This window comes from Haliotis asinina, chromosome 9 (assembly GCF_037392515.1).
Source record: "Haliotis asinina isolate JCU_RB_2024 chromosome 9, JCU_Hal_asi_v2, whole genome shotgun sequence".
NCBI lineage: Eukaryota > Metazoa > Mollusca > Gastropoda > Lepetellida > Haliotidae > Haliotis > Haliotis asinina.
In genome coordinates this window covers 41,208,115-41,232,280 of record NC_090288.1, presented here as the reverse complement: position 1 = coordinate 41,232,280, position 24,166 = coordinate 41,208,115, and the positions used below count along the sequence as shown (strand labels likewise).

The 24,166-nt window shown below is 36.8% G+C and overlaps 1 protein-coding gene across 1 annotated transcript; it reads left to right on the top strand.

Moving 5' to 3' along the window:
* LOC137295985 (armadillo repeat-containing X-linked protein 1-like) lies at window positions 1-23,867 on the top strand. The gene is made up of 5 exons (XM_067827602.1): window positions 1-136; window positions 7,964-9,084; window positions 15,376-15,540; window positions 18,398-18,646; window positions 21,864-23,867. The coding sequence occupies exons 1-5, from the start codon at window positions 31-33 to the stop codon at window positions 22,152-22,154; spliced, it is 1,932 nt and encodes a 643-aa protein (XP_067683703.1). The 5' UTR covers window positions 1-30; the 3' UTR covers window positions 22,155-23,867.
* Window positions 23,868-24,166: the final 299 nt, after the last annotated feature.

The window sequence follows — 24,166 nt, the reverse complement described above, 5'->3', positions numbered from 1 at the left end:
GACGACGGACGGGTCCATGTGAGAGAGAAAATGGTCAACCAAGACAATACAAAGATCGGTGTTGGCGCGTTTGCGGTCTTCGGTACTGCACTTTTGGCTTACTTGCTGTACAAACAGTGGAAGAAGAGAAAAGATGGTATAACCTATTTATATGTAAAGACGTTTTCATACTGTGTAGAATTGTTTAAGTGAATGTTATGGTCTCTCATAGCCGAGGTGCTGTCAAGGTTAAAATAGACGATGGTTGGTTAGTACTCGCCCGAGGTCGTTGACCAACAGCCAAATACACCACTTGTTTTGTGAATATCAACACGGAAATGAAATGTGTTTGATTAAACGTTGCATACGATCGCAAACAGGTCTCATACCATATTTCAGCCGTCCGCACTCTGCATGCATGTGATGGACAATGAATGTGATAATGCCAGCTACCAAACAAGTCGGCAAACTGATGTAGCCTTGTAGGGTTTACCAAGACCAACAAAATTAAGGGTCTGCAAGACATCACTTACTAATTTCCTGACTCCTCACATGAACTACATCTGATATAATGATGTAGCAGACTACTAGAAAATGTTTGTTTAATGGTTACTTCAGTGACAAGAACGTTATGTATCTTGTCATGAATTTTGAAAAGTGAAAATTATTTTGAACACGATAGTATGTAATAATAAATATGTATTCTTCTGTGTCAATTCTGTACATTTGTGTGTATTGGATGCATATTTCAGTTTTGCATAAAACCCAGCTGATGTCTTCTTTTCTCTCTTCAAAATTAAAACCACACATCACCAACTGTGTTCACGTGTATGAATATTTTGTTCTAAAGTGAACTTTGTCACAGTTGATGTCAGAGATAGTTAAAATAATTATGTGAGAAATGTTTAGAAAGAGACACGACACATTCAATCACCATAAAATTGATAAACATGTGAACCACTTATGATTTATTCATCCTTTTATAACAAAGTTGTGGAGTACATAGACAAGACTTCAGAACAAAGCACCTCAATACAGATGACTACATGAACTCAGAATGTTGACAATTGAGAGGGATGTTGTATCTAGTCTCATTATTGTCAGACTTGTGACAAACTTATCAGAAGTTTCTGCTTGAAAATAAGACAAGGGATGTTTTGATATTTAGATGCGATGACCACGGAAGTAGAGATATTATATTTACCTGAGAATGTAAATGTTGAATTTGATATTGATTGCATGGCATGTATGTGATAAATTGATATCATATATAAATATATGATGAGAAAATGAGGGCCCAAAAGAGATAAAGCTGACTTAGATCAGGGGGTGAAAATGACCAGACTCCTTTCAATGAAGTGATATTAACTCTATAGCTATTGTGCATCTGTGTTGTAACATGGTTGTTACAAACATCATGGTGATGAGATCATTTGGTCGGTTGTGCCCCAGTGGTTTATAGCTATCATGAGTACACTTGGAGGTCAGGAAAGTGTTGATCTGATAATCTAAACGTACAGTGGAAATCGCGGAAGTGGGCGAGGCGGCTGACTTTGTGTGCTGGCTATTAGGTGCCTGACTCTGAGGGTGCGGGTTCGAATCCGGGAAGGGACTCAGCCCCTCAAAAAGTACTAGAATTTGCATTTTACTAAGAAAGTGAAATCCCAAATGTGACATATGTTGTACAGTAAAGAGCAGTAAAAATGAAATGCTTTTTATGTTTTGATACTCTGATTGATTGTCTGTGTGTGACTTGGATAGGTCCATCCATGTTTGTTGAATCTCAGTATTTAAGCACCAGTCACGTCTACACTTTGGCTGCTGGTCTTTCATATTACCTTACATTACCCGCTACCCATGAAGATCAGGGTCTAGGTTTTCAGAGCTATCTGAGTACTAAGATAGTTGTAAGTATATGTTAATGTATGGCAGTTACAACTATCTTAGCACTATGAAAACTTTGAAAATCTAGGCCCTGGGCTAGGATTGGTCTTCAGCAACATTTGTTTCTTGTAAGAGTTGAATTATGGCATCAGTACATCAGACTTGCTGACTTGGTCAACTCCTGTCATCTCATCCCAGTTACATAGATCAATGCTCCTGCTGTTGATCACTGAATGGTCTGGTTCAGACTTGATTATTTACAGACTGATGCCATATAGGAGAATTATTGCTGTGTTCGGCATTAAGCAACCAACCAACATCACATGCTGAAAACTTCCAAGCACATATAGATCAGGAGAGCCTGGGGAAGAGGAATCATTATAGAAATCAAGATGACAATTTTGTTTAACATTGTACTAGCCATTTTCAAACTCCAGACTCCCTTTGTTCAACATTGATCAAATGATCGGTCAATCAGTTGACTTCACTCGCATCAGCAGTTATCAATGGGTCAGGAGATGAATCTGTATTCATAAGAAATGAAACATCAAAGTTAACGTTGAAAGTATGTTTTTGATTTTTATGTTTCTCACAGATACTGTCAGTATTCAAATTATGAGTTGTTGTGAAGATAAAGTTATCTTTTATGAACTGAAAGATATCAATAGCTGTAGGTGTCATTGAAGGGAGGGAAGTGAGGGTGGTGTCATTTATTTTGTACATTTGTACATGACTTGAAGGGTCGGGGTCATGTTTACATTGTACATGCTTCTCCATAAAAATCATCATCAGCCCTTTAGCCATACATAATGATCTGTCCCTTACGATTTTGTCTCTGTTATTGCCCACATAAAGTGTGATCGGGTGACAATTACAACTGATTATCGACTGATTACTGAGCAAGTTTTTTCAGTCTGCAAGTTTGGGATCATCTTTGAGCTCCTTTCCAACTCAGATGTGCCTTCATCCAAACTTTGATTGTGGCCACAAATGGTCATCTTCTGTTTCAAAAGCATCATTCATCAGTATTTCTTTGTTGATTTTCCTGTGTGAGGGAAAAATCAACTGATGACCACATCCTCCCATGGTTCTATATATGAGCAGCAAACCTGGGTAAGACTGCCACCCGTATCCCCCCTAAATTGAAACAACATGGAAGTATTACTTTCAGTTGCATTTTTAGAAGTTGGATATGCCTTTGAGTTTGTTCAGATACGATGAAAGAAAAAGTAATCCTTATCAGATGAGGAATACATATTCAGGCGATATATGATTTGGCAGGATAGAAGTTTAATAAGGTGATAAAGGCAGGGGTCTTTCCCAAACCACAAGGACCCGCTTAATTTCAAACAGTGCTGCATAAACAGTGAAAGAAAATATATTTTATTGAACTTAAAAAAAGGTATAATAGATGTGTTGCTGATAAGGTTGCCAATAGAGGTTTGACGGTATGTTGTGGTTGTGATATGACAGCAATCCTGATACTATGGGTTTTACATGATTTTTATCACAATGGAACACATAAGTTTGGTAATCTGATAAAGTGATTTTCCTTCTTTTTGCACAAACTTTAATCATTAGTTTGTAGATCGTAGAGAAGATAGGATATTTGAGGGCAGCAACATTCAGGCACTCTGATTAGTATGAATGCTATCTATAAGCGAGAATCTTAAGACAATCTGTATGATCTGGTTGTTGAACAGTTTCTGTTATTATTGGAGTGTTTTTTGCACCAGGTGAATTTGTAATACAGGCATAGAAATGCTATTGTTTCAAAGGGTGAATGCTATGGCACCAGACACAGAGCTTTAATGTGCCTTTGTGTATATAAGTATGTCCATACCTTTTGATGATTCAGTTAGACTTACAACATCACAACAATTGTGTCATTTTAATTTAATGTTTAATATGTCAATAAACATGTGAACCTGTAAACTTGAGAGGTGGATTTCCTGTGCATTGTTATGACTGCAAGAATAGGTCAACTATAGTCAAATTTATCACATTTTCCGTTAAATGAATCATGTTTAGTTGTGCCACCAGGACTCATATAAAATATTTCCTCGAAGCTATTTCAATGTCATTACAGGGTATAACACTCCCAAAATTTCAGCCGGCCCAATGAGCTGGTTAGATGTAAAACTTGCCATCCCTGACTAAAACTTACAGCCCACAAATAATTTAGGTTTGACAAGTGACATAGTTTATAATCCAAATGATCATTAATTTTTACGAGTGAATGAATAATGATTTATTATCCTGAAATATGATGAATATCTACATGACTAAATTTTACCATGACTGTCAGGCAGATGAATTTGATAATCTGGCAGTCTGTGTTGAAACTAACCTTCCTGGCTTTTGCACAGGCAGGTATTTGGAACACTGGTCATTTGTCATTTGTCATTTTCACATTTATCCATGTGTGGATTTAAGGGAAGTTTATTGGTGAACCTGCAAAGCACATTTTTTTCCCTTTCCGTCCATCCTTCCTGTAAATCAAAAGTCCTAAACATGCTAAATAAAGCATTTCCTCAGGTCCAGCTGGGAATGCCAGCTCAGGGCATAGAATCCATGTACATATTTGTGATTGTCATGTACACAATACCCTTGTGGTATTTGTTCGGTAATTGTTGTCTGTGTTGGTGAAGTATCTCAAAAAAATGATTCTGTCCAGAATTATGTTATAAGTAATTATGGTTGAATTACTCCTTATATCAGCTAGAGTTGGATAGACTGCTCATGAATTTCTTTATTTGAAAATGGATCATTGAAATTCGGTGCAACAAATAACCCAGAAAATATCGTCAAAATTAAATGATGTTATTATAAATTAGTATATAGTCATAAACGTGATAGCAGTGATTTATTGATGTTTGGATCTCTGTATCAACATTATGTTTCAACAGTTGCGTGTTTCGAAAATGTTAAATGTTCCTAAAAGTATTGTAAGATATATATTATAATACCTTACATAATATCAGTGATGTGGGATTTTACCTGATACCAGTGATACCTGTGATTTAGGATTGTACCTAATACCTGTGATATAGGATTTTGCCTAATACCTGTGAGATAGGATTGTGCCTAATACATGTGATATAGGATTTTGCCTAGTACCTGTGATATAGGAAATTACATTTTTGTCTTTCATCATCGAAAACCCCTAACAAGGGGATACCTGTGATATAGGATTTTACTAAATACCTGCGATATAGGATTGTACCTAATACCTGTGATATAGGATTTTGTCCAATACCTGTGAGATAGGATTGTGCCTAATACATGTGATATAGGATTTTGCCTAATACCTGTGATATAGGATTTTACCTAATACCTGTGGTATAGGAAATTACGTTTTTGTCTTTCATCATCGAAAACCCATAACAAGGGGATACCGGTGATATAGGATTTTACTTAATACCAATTATATAGGATTTTACCTAATACCTGTGATATTGGATTTTATCATTTTACTGTATCTTAATTGAATACACTGAGCGGCTTAGTCTTAAGTACAAATGCATTCTATCAGTGGACACTCAAACGCATGCATGCATATGGGTTGAAATTTTAACTGATATAGAATTTAACCTGTAAAGTTGTACGTTAACCCAAGTGCTTTGTTGTGCTGGTAACATGAAAGAAAATCTTCCAAATGTTTGCTAGCCCAGAGGACATATGTAAGATTTGTAACATTTGGCTAAGAGGCTAGTGTTAATTTTTATCTTATCTGATTAGTGATTTTGCAATATACAGATGGCATTGTAAAGATTTAATCGACTTTGGGAGAACCATTTTTGTGTTACTTTCAACAAAAGTGTGAAATAAATATTTATTTCATTTTGAATAACATTACTGTAGAAAATATGTGGATCCAGGGTTCCCAAGAGCTTGAAAAAATTTCATATTTGGACATTTTACCCGGGGTCAGGTCTTTGATTTTACAGGAAATTAATATGTACTAAAATACTTTGAAAGAACAGTGGGTGTTGATTAAAACTCATGGTTGGTCCCACACCTGACCAATGTTGTGTGTATTCAGCTACTTACATATCATTTGTGTTTCCATTGTTCGTTAAAATTGTCTATTTGGCTTTGAAAAGCCCCCCAAAACATCCATTAAATTTGATGGCTGATAGTCTGTTTGAACCCTGAGATCATAAGTATACAAGTTCCAACCCAAAGAGGGCCCCTGTAGTATTGGTATGCTGAGATGATGGAGCCAGCTTTGGCTTGTTGCTGGGTGATGCTGCTGGCACTTAGCCTCACAGCCAGATGGTGAAAGCTAAATGCTGACATATTACCCATGGTGCACATGTTCTTGTGATGTTAGTGTTGGTTAAACACAGTAGATTGGAAATAAGTAGGCTGATAAGACCCCCTGTGGATATAGGTTTGACTAGAACTTGGTCTCTGCAACAACATTTAATTTGAAAACTGGAGCCCTAGCAGAGATTCAGAACCTGTTGAAAGTCTAGACTTGCTTAATTCATATAGGGCAGTAGTGTTACTGTGTGGGATGAAAAGGAAGATTATACTGTTCAGGGACTGTATGACAAAATTAATGTGTTTTGTTGGAGCTTGATTAAATTGTATATTTACAGGGAAACCCGGCCCTGTGGTGATTATGTAGTATGAGTAGTTTCCTGGAATATGCTATATTTGTCAAAAGAGATGACTAATGGATTTGGGTGCTAGACTACAATTACTGTATACATGTCATCAGAGATGACTAAAGAATTTGGGTGCTAGACAACAATTACTGTATACATGTCATCAGAGATGACTAATGTATTTGGGTGCTAGACAACAATTATTGTATACATGCCATTAGAGATGACTAAAGAATTTGGAAGGGAGATTCATTTACGTGGTCAAAGTCATTATAGCTTGATAGCATAGATATCATCATTGGTTTTACCCAGTTGTCAAGCCCATACCTGCCTATACATTGTATATTGGTTGTTGTGATATCAGTGGAAAAATAGTGACTTCAGTATGTGATAGAAATCGACAAGCAGGTGTTATAAATCCCTCAATCACCACTTTCTTTGTCCAATATTTTACTTTGTATGTGTCAATCAATATCATACTTAATCATCATCCAAATTACACTGAGGTAATTTCAAAGTGTCACTGACCGATTTTCCAATCAGTAAAGATTCATATAACTGCAATACAGGAGTACTTTTAAGAAACAGTTGTATTGTTGAAACAGAGAAAAGCTGCAACCTTCTAATAATTTGTTATAAAAGTCTTAATAGTAAAATATATTTTGACATGTCCTAACATATATCTGTACTTTTAAGTGAAGTACATATTCATATCATTTAAAGTAAAACATCAGTTTCACAGTGCAGAAAATATATTTAATAAACAACATATATTTAAATTTGTAGTTTAGCTGATATGCAGATCAAGGACCTGAGGTATGCATTCTGATGAAGTGTAAACAGGCCGGTGTTTATTACCAAGATGGAGGCCACCAGTGTGCACTGCAGGAAAGTAATAGTATATTGCTCTGAGGCCAGCCTGGTACAGGCTGTTGGGACGTGATGTGGATACAACAGAAACACAATATGTTCTCACAAACATACATGTGTCTGATGAAATAAAGGAACCATATTACTGTGTGTTTCAGTTTCAGCTGATAACCTGTCATTTGTTCTGTAAGTCTTCATTGGTTTATGCATATGGATAGGGCTACAAATGAAACACCCATCTTTGACAGTTTTCTAATACATATTATGTGACATGTTTTGGATCTTTTCTGAGAAGTGTACAGATTCTAGTATTTTTGTGGGGTTGAATCCTATGTGGGATTCAAATCCACACCCTCAGTCAGACACCAAATCATCAGTACACAAAATCAGCCATCTAACCCACTCAGTCAGTGCAGCTTCCAGTAATAGTAGACCCCATTCTGACATTCCTTCGTTACACTCTCTAGAGTTAAACCATTTGGTTATGCCACATAGTAAAAGCTTGTAATGGCTTTATTTAGCTAACATATCCAGCTGTGTATTCCTATCCAGTTGAGTTGCACTGCTTTTATGATAACCATATTCATGCTTATAATACTCTAATATATTTTCAGAAGAATCTAATGGTGGAAATGGCGACACAGTTGGCGGTGACTATCCAGTGGTTCGTAAGAGGACATCCAATAGGGGGCGTAATGGAAGATTTGTGTCTGACCCAGGGAGGATGTTTTCCTCCACAGACCGAGTCATGCCAGTTCCCTCCGGAGCCACTGACAACATGGAGGGCATCTTCAAGAGACATTCAACTGGGGCCAGGATATCTCAGATTCCAAAACCAGCTAACAGTGGCTCTAAAGTAAATGAGGCAAAAAGACAAGTGAAGAGTTCAGATAGGGAAAATGTTGTATCGCCCAAACTCAATGAGCCAGACATTATTCCATCAATGGAGAAACAAACCCAGATAGAACCACCAAAGCAAGAAATAAAGGATGAACGCTATGAAGATGCCAAGGAAAAGAAGAAGAACAGTAAACGGAAAGCTGAAGAACAAGCGGGTTCAGTGTCGGGTGTTTCAACACCTGAATCATCATCACCATCAAAAAGTAAAAAAGTACCAGTCAACGTGCAAGCTGCTTCTACAAAAGAACCTGCACAGCAGGCAGTTAAACCTCTTGAAGTGGAGGCCAGCCAGGTCACGGAACAGACGTTACCATCTCAGGCAGGAGAGGCTGCAGCCAATGAAGGAGGAGCAGGTGAAGCTATGGCTGTGCCAGTTGATCCTCAACTGGAAGATCAGTCTGTAATGTTGACCGGGGACTCTGAAGGCAGTGATATTGGAGCAGGTGATACCTTAGCAGAGGACTATCAGTTTGTGAGCAAGGCTGGGATAACACTATCTCCATCTTCATCAGCTGGTTCTTCCCCGGCCAAGTCCCCACTTAAAACTGATAAGAAACAAGACAGTGTTAGTGAAAAAGCTGAGGCAAAACCCACAGAAACTTCCAGTCAAGCCTCTGAGAAGTCAAAGAGTTCAAAGATGTCATCAGAGACTTTGGAGGATGAACTTGATTCTGATGTGATCACCAGAGCCCTTCTACAAGTACAGAAGACACCCAGCACTGTAGACAAGAAGGTCATCAAGGTTCTGGTGGATCTCCTGAAAGTCCCGGAGCAGAAGCTGCTGCTGACTGGACTGGAATCCATTGTTAGATGTGCAGCTTTTTCAGCTAATCAGGTAATTTCCAACATTCGTTTAGAGGTCCCATGCAATGCAAAGCACAACTATGCAGATTCTTATACCTTTTGGTATGGACTTACAGAACAAACTGATGTAACAAAACATACGAGAGCCCCCTTTGAGCCAGCAAAATAAGTCTAAAATATTCAATAATATATTGAGCAAACAATGAGCAGGTTACAGTGAATCACAATACAGATTTCTAGTACTATGCAGTTGAGTCACAAATATAAGGTAATGGGTTACAAATATGAAAATATTAACTCACCAGAGTCTTGGTATTTACAGAGAACAGTAATACTAAATGGAGCTGGTTTACAAAGAGTGTGGTCAGGGATGAAGTGTCAATCTTGAATGCAGGTCAGATGATGTTGACAAGCAGGCGATGACTGTAGCCAGTATATTTCCGAGTGTAAGTCCATGTGTGATTTCCCCATCACACAACACAACGGCCAATCTGTATATATATTGACACAGAATCTTGAATAGCCCAGCAAAGCCTGGCTGTGTGAGTATTCTCTCATAATTTTCTCAATCCACCTCATGCTTATCACCAGTCAAAACGGATACTTATACAAAAGATTGCCTCAAGGGAGGCAACTCTGAAGTGTTACCTAAAAAGGCATGAAGCTAAATAAAATACTGTTTTCATTGAACGTATATGATGCAAAATATGACCCATAATAACTTCCACCTAATAAATGATTACACAAATTAGATAAACACCCTCATGATAATACTTGTGATATGTATTGTGTTCACCTCAAAGCAGCTATAGTAAAAGTCATGTTTGTTCATATACAGTGTATTCATTTGCTTTCATTGTAGAGGCAAGTGTTTCTAAAACCCATACTATGCAGTCAAGGATTCCAAACAAGTTACCCTTGATAGGTTATTTTGTTAAAATTAATATATGTTTTCATAAGATTTTATTTTCATAAACTTGTACCCAGGAAGGTCCAGGATAGAGTAGGCCTACAGCAACCCATGCTTGCCATAATAGGGGACTGTGTTTGTCATTAGAGGCAGCTAACAGGATTGGGTGGTCATACTAGCTGACTTGGTTGACTCATGTCATCAGTTCCCATTTGCACAGGTTGATGCTCATGCTGTTGATCACTGGATTGTCTGGTCCAGACTCAATTCTTTACAGACTGCTGCCTTACAGCTGGAATATTGCTGAGTTTGGTATAAACCTAAACTCGCTCACTCACTCCGTTTCATAAACATGCTAAATTAAAAAATATTTACACATTACTTTCAACATGATCAGTACAATAATAAAAAACTATAAAATATCAGGGGTTCAATTTTTTTTCAAAAAAAAAAACTTGCCACCAGGCAAGTGCACTTAAAGACAGTAACTTGTCCAGACTAATTTTCCACTTGCTCTGATTTTTATGACATAATCATGATGATGTAATTGTGAAAGAATAAATAGACTTTGGTATTTGATGTTAATGTTTAGTGGACTATTTATGGAGAAGTGATAAATAGCAATGAAAGATAACTTAACTTTATTGTCACTGTGAAATTAATAGCTACATTTTGAGCAGATATGAAATGAAATCCAAGTTTATTTGCAGTTTGAAATGGTAAGCAGAAATTATATAGTTGCCCATGGACAAGTATGATGCTGTTACTTGATGGCCTGAAATGAAAACTGACTGTCTTCCTTGTTTATTGGTAATCTTTCTGATGTCATGATGGCCAGTGAAATAATTTCACCCAGAGTTTATGGGTGAGTTATAACTAATAATTTTTTAATTTGAAGTTTACATAACCTTTCCACTGGAGAAATGCCGACCATGTTATCATGTATCTGATGTTCTTAACGATACATTTTGCCATTCATATTTTTCAAGAGAGAATTGTTGAAGTGACATAAAATCTGACAACATTCACAGTCCTGGGGAAACCCTTGTGAATTCCAGGCATTAGTAAATACAGAAATATTGTTTCCCATCATTTGAACTCTTTAATCTTGATCGTTATGTTTTAGCACAAATTTGATTGTCAGTTTGATCCCTATTTCCCAAAAATATTTTCAGATTGATTGATAAGGTCCAGCATTCATAGTTTGGTCCTTGCTCTTTAAAGGTTACTGGGAACTCATGCAAAGTGAAATCAATTCTTAAATAACATATACAATACTCTGTGAGAGATGTTGAGAGTTCCTAACTGACCATTTGTTAAGAATAGCACAAGGTAATTGCTGAGAATATTTGAAAATGGAAAACTCTTATCATCGTTGCATAAACATCAACAAGAAAAAGTGGGAAAATTATGCATGATACACCATGAAATTACCTTTGTTTTCAATCAGTAATATTCCACATACACTAATAAAAGCTGTGGTATACACATCGTATACAACCTCTTGAGGTATGGACAGTTTTGTTACCATTTTTCCACTCCCTCCTTCAATATTTACAGAGATTCCAACCTCTATGATTTTATCGTAGTTGCTGCAAATTTTAGGTTCAAACTACGCCAGTACAATTTCACCAGAAATCCTACGAAATTTAAATAAAATGCATTAAAATTTGGATACATAGACAAAAACGTATATTTTCAACGATGAAATACATTTTGGACTTCACGTACCTCCCATTCATCATATTTAATGACATATTTGAACTGGAATGATTGCAAGTAACAAACATAATTTTAGCAAAGCTGATTTCAATACCTTTGCGATTTGACACATTTAATTCCTGCAGAAATAATTTAACCATGTGACCGTAATGTCATTCATTTTTCCTCAGAATCCATCATGATTTTGTTTATTTAGTTGACTACTAATTTTATGGTCAAGCTACTAATTTTGAACATTGAAACTACTATTTGCAACACTTTGGGGTCGGCATCTCTATTTAGATACTTGAAGTTATTTCGTTCAGTTGTCAGTCGATTACATTTTAGATATTTCCAAAACCTTGGATTATTGATAAAACTAAATTTAGGTCAAATGATGACAGGTGTGACTTTAATGTTAATGGCAGTTTTAATGTTAAAATTGTCTTAGGGACAGTTAAGGACTTCAGACTTTACACATTGACAATATATTTCTTCAGAAACCCATCCTTGCTGTTAGGAATCGACTAAATGGATTGGATGGCACCCAACCCACAGTCACACCTGAAACATAAATACTGAGGTGTGAAGAAGACTTGCAACGGTTTCATGATTTTCATCAGAGATTATTTGTGTTGAAAGCGGATCAATTGATGTCAGGTCATGTGATGTCAACACTACTCATTAGCTCTCAGAAGTTTCCAGAACATGAGTCTTTTCGTTTCTTTTAACATTTTTGGCTGCAAATGTTGACTTAAGACTTAAAAAAAAGGAAGAAAATTGATTTGTCAGTTCTGAAAATCCTATTTTAGAGATATATGCTGGTTTTATTTCTTGATACTGTGATATACTAGTTGGTTTTACTGTCCTTCATAGACAGTTTTCACAATTTGTGCATTTATCATGAAGATATACCCATTTTATGTCACAATATGGATACTGCTGTCATGACTATAAACTTTAACACACTCATTTACTCATTCACTCAAAAGGTGCTTGGACAGTAGAGACAGTAAAATTGGCTGTTCTGTTTATCACTACATGTTACTAGGTGTGAATGAGTGAGTCGAGTTTTATCCTTCACTCACCAATATTCCAGTTATATGGCAGTCTGTAAATAATCAAGCCTAGACCAGACAATCTAGTGATGGACAAGGTGTGAAAACAGTGATGAGATCATAACATATTTGTATGAATCGAATAAACATTTTCACCACATCTATGTATGCTATGTGTCAATGAATGTGAGTATGTCGGCTACATTATTGAAACAGACTGTCTATGGTATTGAAATGTACTTAGAATCTCTATTGTGTGTTTTCTTAGTTTGGTAATTGCTATACATAGAGACAACATGAATGAATGGTATTCTCTGTTGATTTACCCAAGTGTCCACTGCGTCAACAACATTCAGCCCTGTATTTGTTAGATAAACAGTAAATGAACCTCCTACATTTCTAAATGACTTGTTCGAAAAATAAGTTTGTTGGTTCATCATCCGGACGTCAAGCAGGGAGCATGTCAAACCTCCAATGTTTAGCAGGTAAGACGGAGCCCATGAAATTCAATATTAGGATAAATTTGATGTTGAAGGATTCAGGAGAATAAATTAGCAAAAGAGGCTGATTGTGTGTGAATATCTGTGATAAAGTGTAAGAGGTGTTTTGCAATTACATTGTGTAATCGTATCGATTAGTCAACTTCACCTTGCAGAGCAGTTTTATGTTTTCTTAGCAAACAGAAATTCCTTGATGTTAGAGCTGGTGATAGGCGTGTGTCGACCCCAGTGTTCTAGAGTGTTCTGGTGCAGGACTTGGATATTTTATTTAAAAAATATGTCACCTTATCATTGCATATGGAACAATGCCATAATGTTTTATGACCTGAGCAAATATTTTAAGAGGAATGATTGTGTTCTAGAAAGAACTGAAATTTCTTTATTGACGACACTATACAAGTCGATGCTGGCTTGAAAAGTGAGGTTTTTGAATGCTTCCAATTCCTTTCCTCAGATTCAGGGTAATGTGGGTCACTGTTAGCATTCTATGTCTTACTAGTTGAAATATTTGTGATATTCTTTTTCAACAAAAATATTAAACTGTTTGGCATTACCACATTAATTGTGCATGTAATTGAATCATCCTATAATTTTGGTCATTATGTTTCAACATCATGAATAAGATTAGAAATTAACTTCTACTTTCACTAGGGCAGCAACGATTATACTCTGTGGTGAATATGATATGTATCTTGAATATTGGATATAAAATGCAAATAATTATTTATGAATACAGTATTGTAGTTAAGTGACTGATGCACAGTATGAAACCCCCATGTTACCTGTTCATTTATCTTAGTAATAACCAGTGATCTGACATGACATTCAAATTTGGTATGTAGACTAGTAGCTATAGTCCAAAGTACCATGTGCAGCCATCACAAACTCACATGACTTGCACTATTGCATGGCTAGTACACATTCCATTCTTTAAAATCTCACTTTGAAAAAGGATACAAGGGCTCAAGTAAAACATGCTCCATCAGGAAAATTGTAGATATTCATTCATATTCAGTTCTGGTGACCACAAATAACGAACTGAATTCATTAAGAAATAAGTGAGTGTATTGTATGACCCTTAATTTTCACAAGTTGACGCAACTGATCTGTTAGGGGTGCCATCTGTCTAATGGTAATGGTGGTGCTTCACACTTTTGTCATTTGGTGGTTGGTTGGTGTTCAACACAGCACTTAGCAATCACAGTGGTTTGTAAACAATCGACTCAGGGCCAGACAACCCTGGGATCAAAATCATGAGCATCGATCTACACTGACCACCTGATCCCATTAGTCACCTCTTAAGCTTCATGGGTTTCACATAGAAGTGTCTCATGGCCTTCACCAATTTTAAGTCGCCTACTTGGTCATGTCATGAGGGATAGGGCTGTTTATTAGCAAAAAAAATTGATTGCAATATGTTGCAATTCTGGTACCAGTATTCTGATAATTGGAGCTTGGGCGTCTGACAGTGAGTGACATTAATTGTACGTGCAGAGCTTATTTTCTAAATATGTAAGGCCTGAAAAGAAATGTTATGGTTGTGATTACTAAAATCACAAATTTATATTTGATTTTAAAAAGTTGTGGGTCCCAATCAGAATGTGTATGCCCTGTATTTTAATATGGAAATAGTACTCTTAGTTATTGGGGGTGAAAATGCTATCAACCGTAAGCAGAAAACAAAGCTGTGGGTCCAAGTGGTTTTCAGTCAGCTTCGGGCCCAAGGGCCGACATTAATTTTGAACACTGCTTGCATACACCAGATATTCCAAATTCACTCTCTGGTGTTTGAGACACCAGGGATTGACAGTATGTACCTGGAAATGTTTCAAGATCCATTTTTCTCTACTATGAATGCAAAAATTTGATTTTAACCTTTATGGGTCAGGATTTGGACACTTGACATGTTCTGAGTGTGAAATGTATCCTGGCATCACGTAAAGTTAAACAAGTGTAGCTTTTCCTTCTGGTGCATCATGATCATCACTTTTTACGTGTACAACTTACAAAAAGCAGGGATTGTCCTTGTCTCACCAGATTGTCATCCTCACGGATCATTAACACAGACATGTGATCACACAATCAGTGTCCTTCTCTTTTGTTTAATTTTTGATTTTGAGATGGCCCCTAATCATGAAGTCAAATATTTTCAGAAAGCCCTGCGGGAGAACAGGTGCCCTGAAGAATTGTTGCGACTTCTCCAGGTGCATAGTAAAGCCATCGTTGGCGGGACAGCGATCACTGAGAGCATTCTGGTGGCCACTAACAACGCTATCATGAACCTATCCATGGATGTTGCCAATCAAGCAAAGTTGGAGGTAAGATTCATTAAATTGTTGTTTAGGTGTAATAATTGCTAGTTTCTTGCTAGTTATACAGGGCAATACTTGTACCAGGCTATGAGCTTCTTATCATACTAGATCAAGTGGCATTCATACAAAACTACACAATTTCACAGTATGATGATGATATGATTTTTTATGTATATTATTTGTTGAGAAGCTTATTTCTGATAGTATGTACACTAGTTCTTAAGTTGTTAGTTTGAATAAGATGAAAATATTCATAGACATTTGGGTCGGCATTAACTTTCATTGTTGAAACATGTCATTATCATGACAGGTGTCAAGTTTCAATGTGTTTTGATCTTTTTGAAGGTGTTCATCATCATGATCATAATAAAGTGCAAACACTGGATGGATCATTTGAATGGATAATTTAGATGTATAGTTCTGGTCATTTCTCAAATTTTGATTTTTCAGCCAAAATTGATTTTCAAAAACTCATATTTCACATTTTGGTCACAAGAGTATCTACCATGGGGGTCATGATGTAAAAATTCATCTGTATTATTTTTGTAAATGTTAGGTACATATTTTAAAGAACTTTAGCTCTGACAGAGGTGGAGATAAGTAACAAACGTGTCTCCTGTCTTTTGATGTGTGTCTGTCTTGCTGAGTGGTGTTAGCTTCTTCCTCAACTGTAAATATTATCTTCAGGATAACAACAGGATGCTAGACAGTGGATAGAAAAAAAATAGGAAACAGATGTAGATTATCGCTACACTTAACTTGTACTTAATAAACTCGTCGCTTGTGGGAATTGTATGTACTGTAGGTGATGTTGTCTGCTTGTTAATATTTCTAAGAAAATTTGTCATAAGTTACGAAAAAGTCATATACCAGCAACTGGTCATGTTTGTGGTACTTTCATAGTGATTTCAAGGGTTTTGACAGGTGAGTTCTTCTGATTATTAGATCGTTTTCACAGATATTTGCTGCACAGGAGCAGTAGTCTTTATGGTATAATCTGCCTAGAGAAGGTGATTGAGTATGATTTTATGTTGCATTTAGCAATATTCCAGCAATATCATGTCTGGGGACACCAGAAATGGGTCATTACAGAAAGGAAATGTCTCAAGTCTGTCTTAATGTTCCAGGGCTTTTGTTGCAAAAACAGTGGTATACACACTCTGTTGACTCAGTCCTTCAGCTCGTGGTGCAGCATGTCTGTCCATTATATTTATGGACAAGAAAAGAACATGAAAAATATTTGACCTCTCCACACAAGATTTAATCTGTAATGTTGTTTGTAATATTTGCTTGTTCATAATTGTTAAACATTTTTTAATATCTGTTTGCTCTCATATTAATATGATCAACATTTGTAGATGCATTAGGTGATGTTGCGATGAAGGAGCAAACAATCTATTGCAAACTTTGTAGTTAAGTGTGAGGTAGCTTTAGGAAGTGAGTGAATGATTTCTTGTTCCAATCTTGCCCGTTTTGATGTTCATGCTGGTTTGTATGATCAAGCTAGATAGCTAGGTGGAGTCTTGGTGATGGTATAGATTGGCTAGTCATGCTATCAGCCATTGGTTTTTATGATCAAGCTTGAAGACCAGTTGTATTCCTGGTGATGCAATGTGTGGGATGGTCTTGCTATCAACCATTGGTGTATATGATCACACGTGAATATCAGGTGGAGGTTTGGTGATGCAGTTGGTGGGATGGTGATGCTATCAACCACTGGTGTGTATGATCATGCCTGAATACCAGGTGGATTCTTGGTGATGCAATAGGTGGGATGGCTATGCTATCAACCACTGATTTATATGATCAGGCCTGAATACCAGGTGAATTCTTGTTGATGCAGTTGCTGGGATGGACATGCTATCAACCATTGGTTTGTATGATCAGGCCTGATTAACAGATAGAATCTGGCCATGGGCAGTGCAGTGGGTGGTGTGGTCACGCTATCACCCATTGGTTTATATCATCTTGCTAGATCACCACATGCATTCTGGGCAATGCAGTGGGTGGAATTGTGAAAAAAGCAGATTACATACTATAACTATTTGCGTACAGGCACGAAATGGCTCCGTAATGAAGGGCCATGTGAATTTTCATTGTTTCCCCCAGACAAATGACTCAGGCCCCTTTGCAATCTCAGTGAGTGACGGGTACTAGCACGCTTTTTGGCCACATCTAGCAGTATTCTAACGTTACAGTCTCACTTTTGGTGATCCAGAAATGGTGATTCTCCTATTTTACTAATTTCGGGAGGAGGGACTGGGTTTTCATTGTGACTATCAAAACCCTTAGCCAAGCTGTTATGGCCACCCCATTGTTCCCTTGTCAGCTGAAAAAACTGAAGATTTTAGAAAAAACTGTTGGGCAAAATATGGTATTTATGTCAGTGATGTGATGGAGGTAGTATTCTTAAATTATGTACAGATAACAGCACAGGGGTTCAAATCACTGTTTGGACAATAATTTTAAAACACAAAAATCTAGAATTTTGCAATCCTGTATTGTTTTTAATGTTATGATTAATATATATTTCAAGTTTGAATGAAATCGGTGAAGAAATTAATATTTTTGAAAATTATACTGCTACATAAAATACACAAGGGGTGACAATCAAGATGCTATAAACTAGATCGAGTGTAGCTGTATAGTTTACTTAAATATTCATTTCTTCACTGATTTCATTAAGTTTGAAGTATGTGTTAATCATAACATTTAAAAAAAACAACAACAAAAAAACCCAATATATGATTGCATAAGTTCAGATTTTTTTTCTAACAGTTACTCAAATCATGTGGATACCAACAAATATTGACCAATATCTGTGGCTTTTACACAATTTGACTCATTCACAACAATATTCCAGGTGTGTATTCCAATACTCATTGACCTGGTGATGCATGAAGGGATGTCATCCAACGTGAAGCTATCTTCCCTACAACCACTGACCAACCTGTCCACTACGTCCACCTACCATGGCCAGTACACACGTGCAGTACAACAACTCTATGATCTCCTCGACGTCGGCAACAGGGTCGTCCGAATCCAGGCAATAAAGCTGCTTGTCAACCTCTCCTGTAACTCCGAGATGGTCAAACATCTGCTTGCTGCTAAGGTAATCCAGCCATTGATTTCTGGATGTTTTTCATTTGTTCAGTGCTCTCTGTGTGGATCCCAACATTTCTGACTGATTTTACATGTGGTGTTTGCAAATAATGAGTGAAGTAAGATTGTCAGATATTCACTGGTATTAACTGAACTAGGTTCAGTGTGCGAAATAGTTTCCAGATCTTGTAAGACTGTCCAGACAGGTTTGCCTGAAAGTTACTAGTCCATAGAAGATTTCACCAGCTAGAAATTTGAATGTAGAAACAAAGCAAAAGATACAAAAGTAGATGAGAATAAGACAGGTTTCATCATGAAGCTGCTGATATGATGAACATTTTTTCAGGACATAATCTTGCATGATTTAAAAGTGTACTGAGACAGTGATATACTTACATAAGGACCAAATGAAAATTCACTGTCCAGTTGAGCCAGTGACTGTGGGGATGAGGGAGTGAGTTTAGTTTTACGCCGCTTTCAGCAATATTCCAGCTATATGGGGGCGGTCTGTAAATAATCGATTCTGGACCAGACAATCCAGTGGTCAACAACATGAGCATTGATCTGTGCATTGGGAACCGATGACATGTGTCAACCAAGTCAGCGAGCCTGACCACTCGATCCCGTTAGTCGCCTCTTATCTGTGGGGATGAACTGGCCTGACTGGATATTTACTTGCCATGGACTGGTGGGCCAGTGGCTATCCCGCACATTGACTAGGTTGCACAGTTTCTTCTGTTTTTAATGAATCTTTAATCATCATGGGATCCTGCAATGCCTGAGAGACTCATCTTGCTGTGGTGAGGCCACTCAGTGACAGTGTATCCTGATGTTTTGGTTTGATTGTTGTTGAACTCAGCACTCTGCAATATTCTGCAATATGGCGACAGACTGTACAGTCTCGACCAGACAATCCAGTGATGAACACCTTCTACCTATGCAATTGTAGGCATAAACCTAGAAAGTTTTGGGGGAGGGCAAGTGCCCCACCTGGTTAAATTTTGGTGGGCCCCAATGCATGATAGGAGGGTTCAAGTGCCCCACTAGTTTAGTTTTAGATTGGACCCTTTTAGACTAGGTTATTTCAAGTTTTCAGATAATGAATTTGCTTAATTTGAACTGTTTTGATGCTTTGATTTTTTTTTCAGAGACATGATCATGAACAAAAACCAAAACTGAAATTTGTCAAATAAAAGATTTTTAGAAATACTTTCATGGGCTGAACTTCTTACAACAACCAGTCATCGATGTTTAATTGCATGTAGATAAAAACTGGTTCACTTAATAGTCTTTTGCACGATTGCTGCAAGTGATAACAATATTTATTGCATTACATTTACTTAGGGTGCACTTGTATTTTTTGGATGCAGCTTTTTCTAATAATATTTGTGTCCACAGGATGCAACCCAAATTTCTGTCAGGGGCAATCCATATTTTGATACGGAAATGCCAAAGAAATGCATCCTAGGTTTATACCTGCAGTTCAGATACCAATGTGTCAACCCAGTCAGTGAGCCTGACCATGTGCACCTGATCCCGTCGGTTGCATCTTACGACAAACATGGGCTGGTGACGATCAGTTCTAACTTAGATCTGTATGGATTCCTGATTCTCTCCCACTAGTAATTCTAATCTGATCTCATAGATAAGCTGAGAGCTCAACTTGAATCTTAAAATTTGTATTGAAAAAGAAAAGCCAACCTGTGATCTCATCATGATCAGTCTTTGACAGTAGAATTTCAAATAAAACTTTTTGAATAACACAATGTAACAACTGAATTAACATATCTAGTGCTTCAGCATACATATCTAGACAGATCTTTGTTATCAAGTTTGATAATTTCAAAGTTGCATTCAGTAATGCTTTTAGTTTCACCAGCCTGATGTAAGACATTATATTGAAAGTACAAACCATGTCTGCTGGTCTTTTGTGAGAATAATAAACTTTCTTGACGGGCTGTTCTCAAATGATTATTTTTTAATGTTACCACCCAGTTACAAAAGGAGACAATTCTACTTTCCTAAGTATATTTGTTAAATTTTTACATTTATGAATAAAATGTTTTTTGCTCCATAAACACTTAAAGATATTGAGTCAAGTTTTATAATTTGCATGTCAACATTAATTTCACAGATTCCTTTTTAGTTGTGAACAACACTGTACAGTGCCTGAGATTACCACCCATACTGTTAACCAGACATTTGTTATCCATTGTAATTTGTTACTATATGATTCAGGACACCCTGACAAATCTTGCTTTCCTCATTTTTACACAAAACACAAAAGTTAAAGCAGTAGTGTGTTTCATCCAAGCAGTGTTTCTAACTATGAAAATACCCACCATCAGAAATGTTACTTTATGACAATCTTTTTTTCTTTTTATCTAAAAATGAAATTATTACGTCTGTTGTATGATCAATGTTGCACCTGCTTTTAGAGCTGGACCATGTCATACCAAAGACTTAAAAAAGTGGCACTTGTTGTTACCCTGCCTGGTGTTCAGTATTAAAGGGTTAAAAGAAGAACTGGTTGGAGTCAGTACATGGTCTCTGGCTGTGGTATTCATGTTAACCAGTGGAGTGGTATCTCAGTCAGCTATCACTATAAAACCCACATTAGTTCAAACACTATACTGTGTAAGCATAGTTACCAGCAAATTGAATGCAGTGTTAAATTCATTTAACACCTAAACGATGAAAAAGCACCCTATATTTAGAGTATTATCTTAAATACCTTAGAAAACATATTTCCTTATCCACTGTGTTCAGTGGTAGAACTAAGGACATAACTTCTCCAGGGATAACAAGTTTCTGTGGATTTGATCGTGCTGGGGGTAATTGAATGTGGCAGAGGGATCTGCGGCCTCCAACACCCCGGTCTCATTTTCCTATTTTTCACACTCATACCCATTCTTATTGCTGCTTCTATGAGTGGCATTTTCGAATGTAGGAAATACATTATTGACAGACTATCTAAAACAAATTCTTGCATTTATATCTTGATAAATATTCTTTCAAGTGTAAAAAATGTTGTTATCCATAAAGTTTCTGAAAAAATAGGACATGCCTCTAGACTTCTTTTTTTCCAGTCAATAAGTTTGACATAGGACAGCTGAGTCTTTTACTTTTTATATAGTATACCTGAGTGTTTTAATGTTAGAGTTATTGAAAGAATACCTTACCATTCATTGTTAATTTTTAAACACTACTTAATGACTCATTGGCAGGCCCCAACATGTATGATGTCACTCCTGGAAAAGACAGCCGATCCCAACATGTCTCTGCGATTAATCACGCTGCTGGCCAATATTGTTTCAACAGCACAGAAAGAAGACGTCACATCCTCGTCCCTACCCACTGATGACAAAGCAGCATCCCCAGAAACTATGTACTCTGCCATATTTGGTGTGAACAATCTGAGTCAGATTAGGAGCAAGGTGTATCCCCTGACAAGGCATGACTCCGAGGACATCTCCCAGCAAGCAGCTAGACTGTATAAAAGTCTCCCCAGCTGTTGAGTGATGAAAAAACACTGTCCATGTGTAAATGCACATGTCTCACTGTCTACTCAGCTTTGTTTTGGGTGAAAGTGGACAGTATTCATGTTAAAATATTTTAATCAAAATGAAATTAAGAAACACACGTTACAGTGTTATTTCAATCATGATATCCTAGATCCAGATGACAAAGCACACAGTAGCCATTAACATTAGGGCAACATTGAGACAGTGTGAGGTTTTCTCCAGTAGCAATGACCCTTTTGAGATGGAAAGTTAAACATTCAACTAATTTGGAAGTAATATAGTGTAACAGTCTGAAATGTAAGTCACTAGTCTGAAGCCTGTGTTTGATGTGTCTGTTCTCTAAAGTAATGAGTTTTGAACATTACATAAAGTGTTTCAACAGAAGGTTTGTGAATGAAGCGGTCAATGTTTCTTTGGTAAATGACAGTACATTCAGGTTTCTTGTCATTTAGAAGTGTCAACTTGAGAAATGTATAAACTGTATATTGCTTACTCTATTTTTTGGTATGTAGAAAAAACAGGATTTGTGTTTTATTAGGTAGGGTAAGAAGATGATTCCAGATGATTCAGGATTTACAGTCAGTGTCAACAGGCCAGCTAGAATGGAGATTTGACATGGAAACTTGGCATTTAACTATGAACTAGAACAAGTTTTAAAAGAAATGCATAGGTTTGTGACATAGGGACCCTATATAATCAGCTTTAATCTGGATTGTATAGTAGACTTGGTATATAAATTAGTGTTGATTTTGTAGGTAAATGTAGGGGTCATTTTATGGCTGGTCATATTATAAATAGTAATGTACAGTAATATTTTAATATTTTTAGACATTATGTAATTTAGATTTCATTATATTTGGAAGACCTGGTGTAATAAATGAAAACTCCTTTGTCAGAGAATGCAGTACTTTTGATATGTTTTAAGAAGTGTGACTGCGATTAGGAAGAGATGTTGTGAGCATGTTCTTGCAAAGCTTGTGAACAGGTGACGTTTGGAGTGAACCATATTGAGTGTATGCATGTGATAGGATTTGTACATATACTTCTAAGTTAGTGTTGCCTGTGTTGTGAATCATGAACTGAACTTCTCCATCCACACCTCCATTTGACAATATCTCTATTTCAGTGAAGTAGATGAAGATCTGTAAGTTTCTTCACAAATCAGTCCACGGGCCCACCAGTGATCGGGACAAAAGGTGATTTGAAAAGTTTTGATAATCATTGAAACAAACTACAAGCTATAACCTGAGCTAATTTGTCCAGAGCTGTACACAAGGGCTTTGTATCATCCATGTATCCTCTGTGGTTGGGAGTCAAGAAGGAGAACATTATATATTGTTCCCTGGTCACGAGGTGAACATGGGATGATATTGATGTTTGCTTATGTTCCCAGAGCCCCAAGGGCAACGTACATCGAGTGCAAAACATATTTATCTTACCGAACACTTAAATGTTAAGTTTGAATTGTTTAAACCACAAGTACAAACTTTCTGTAGCTGTCACTAGATTTTGCAGATGACAATTAAAAACAGATTAATAGTTATCTCCCTTCCATCAATTTGCATGATAATTTCACGCATGATTCAGTGTTATTCGTGACAGAGAATTACTACCATGAAGTACCAATGAGTTTGGCATTCCTAGCGGGGTACATAGAAAATGTTACTTGTAAGTGGGGTACATTGAAAATAATAGAAAAATAGAAAATGACATTTATGTGTGAGGTAAGATAAAAGGTATGTAAAAGTCTCTCTCTTAAAGCCTTCTAGTGTTTGGTTTTTTGTTTTGTTCTTGTTTAAGACCAGGAGAAAAGAAATGTAAAAGTCTCTCACTTAAAGTGTTCTAATGTCTGGGGTTTTTGTTTTGTTTTGGTTTAACACTACAGTCTGCACTATTCCAGCTATATGTCCATAGTAAGTAAATTATAGAGTAAGGACCGAACAATACTTCGAGCATGAGCATCAATCAATGCAATAGAGATGTAATAATGTGTCGTCCATGTAAAC

Coding starts and splice junctions, on each gene's coding strand:
- LOC137295985 (XM_067827602.1), top strand. CDS start 31: ATGGTCAACCAAGACAATACAAAGATCGGTGTTGGCGCGTTTGCGGTC. Junction 15,541..18,397: donor CCAATCAAGCAAAGTTGGAG/GTAAGATTCATT, acceptor ACAATATTCCAG/GTGTGTATTCCAATACTCAT. Junction 18,647..21,863: donor AACATCTGCTTGCTGCTAAG/GTAATCCAGCCA, acceptor ACTCATTGGCAG/GCCCCAACATGTATGATGTC.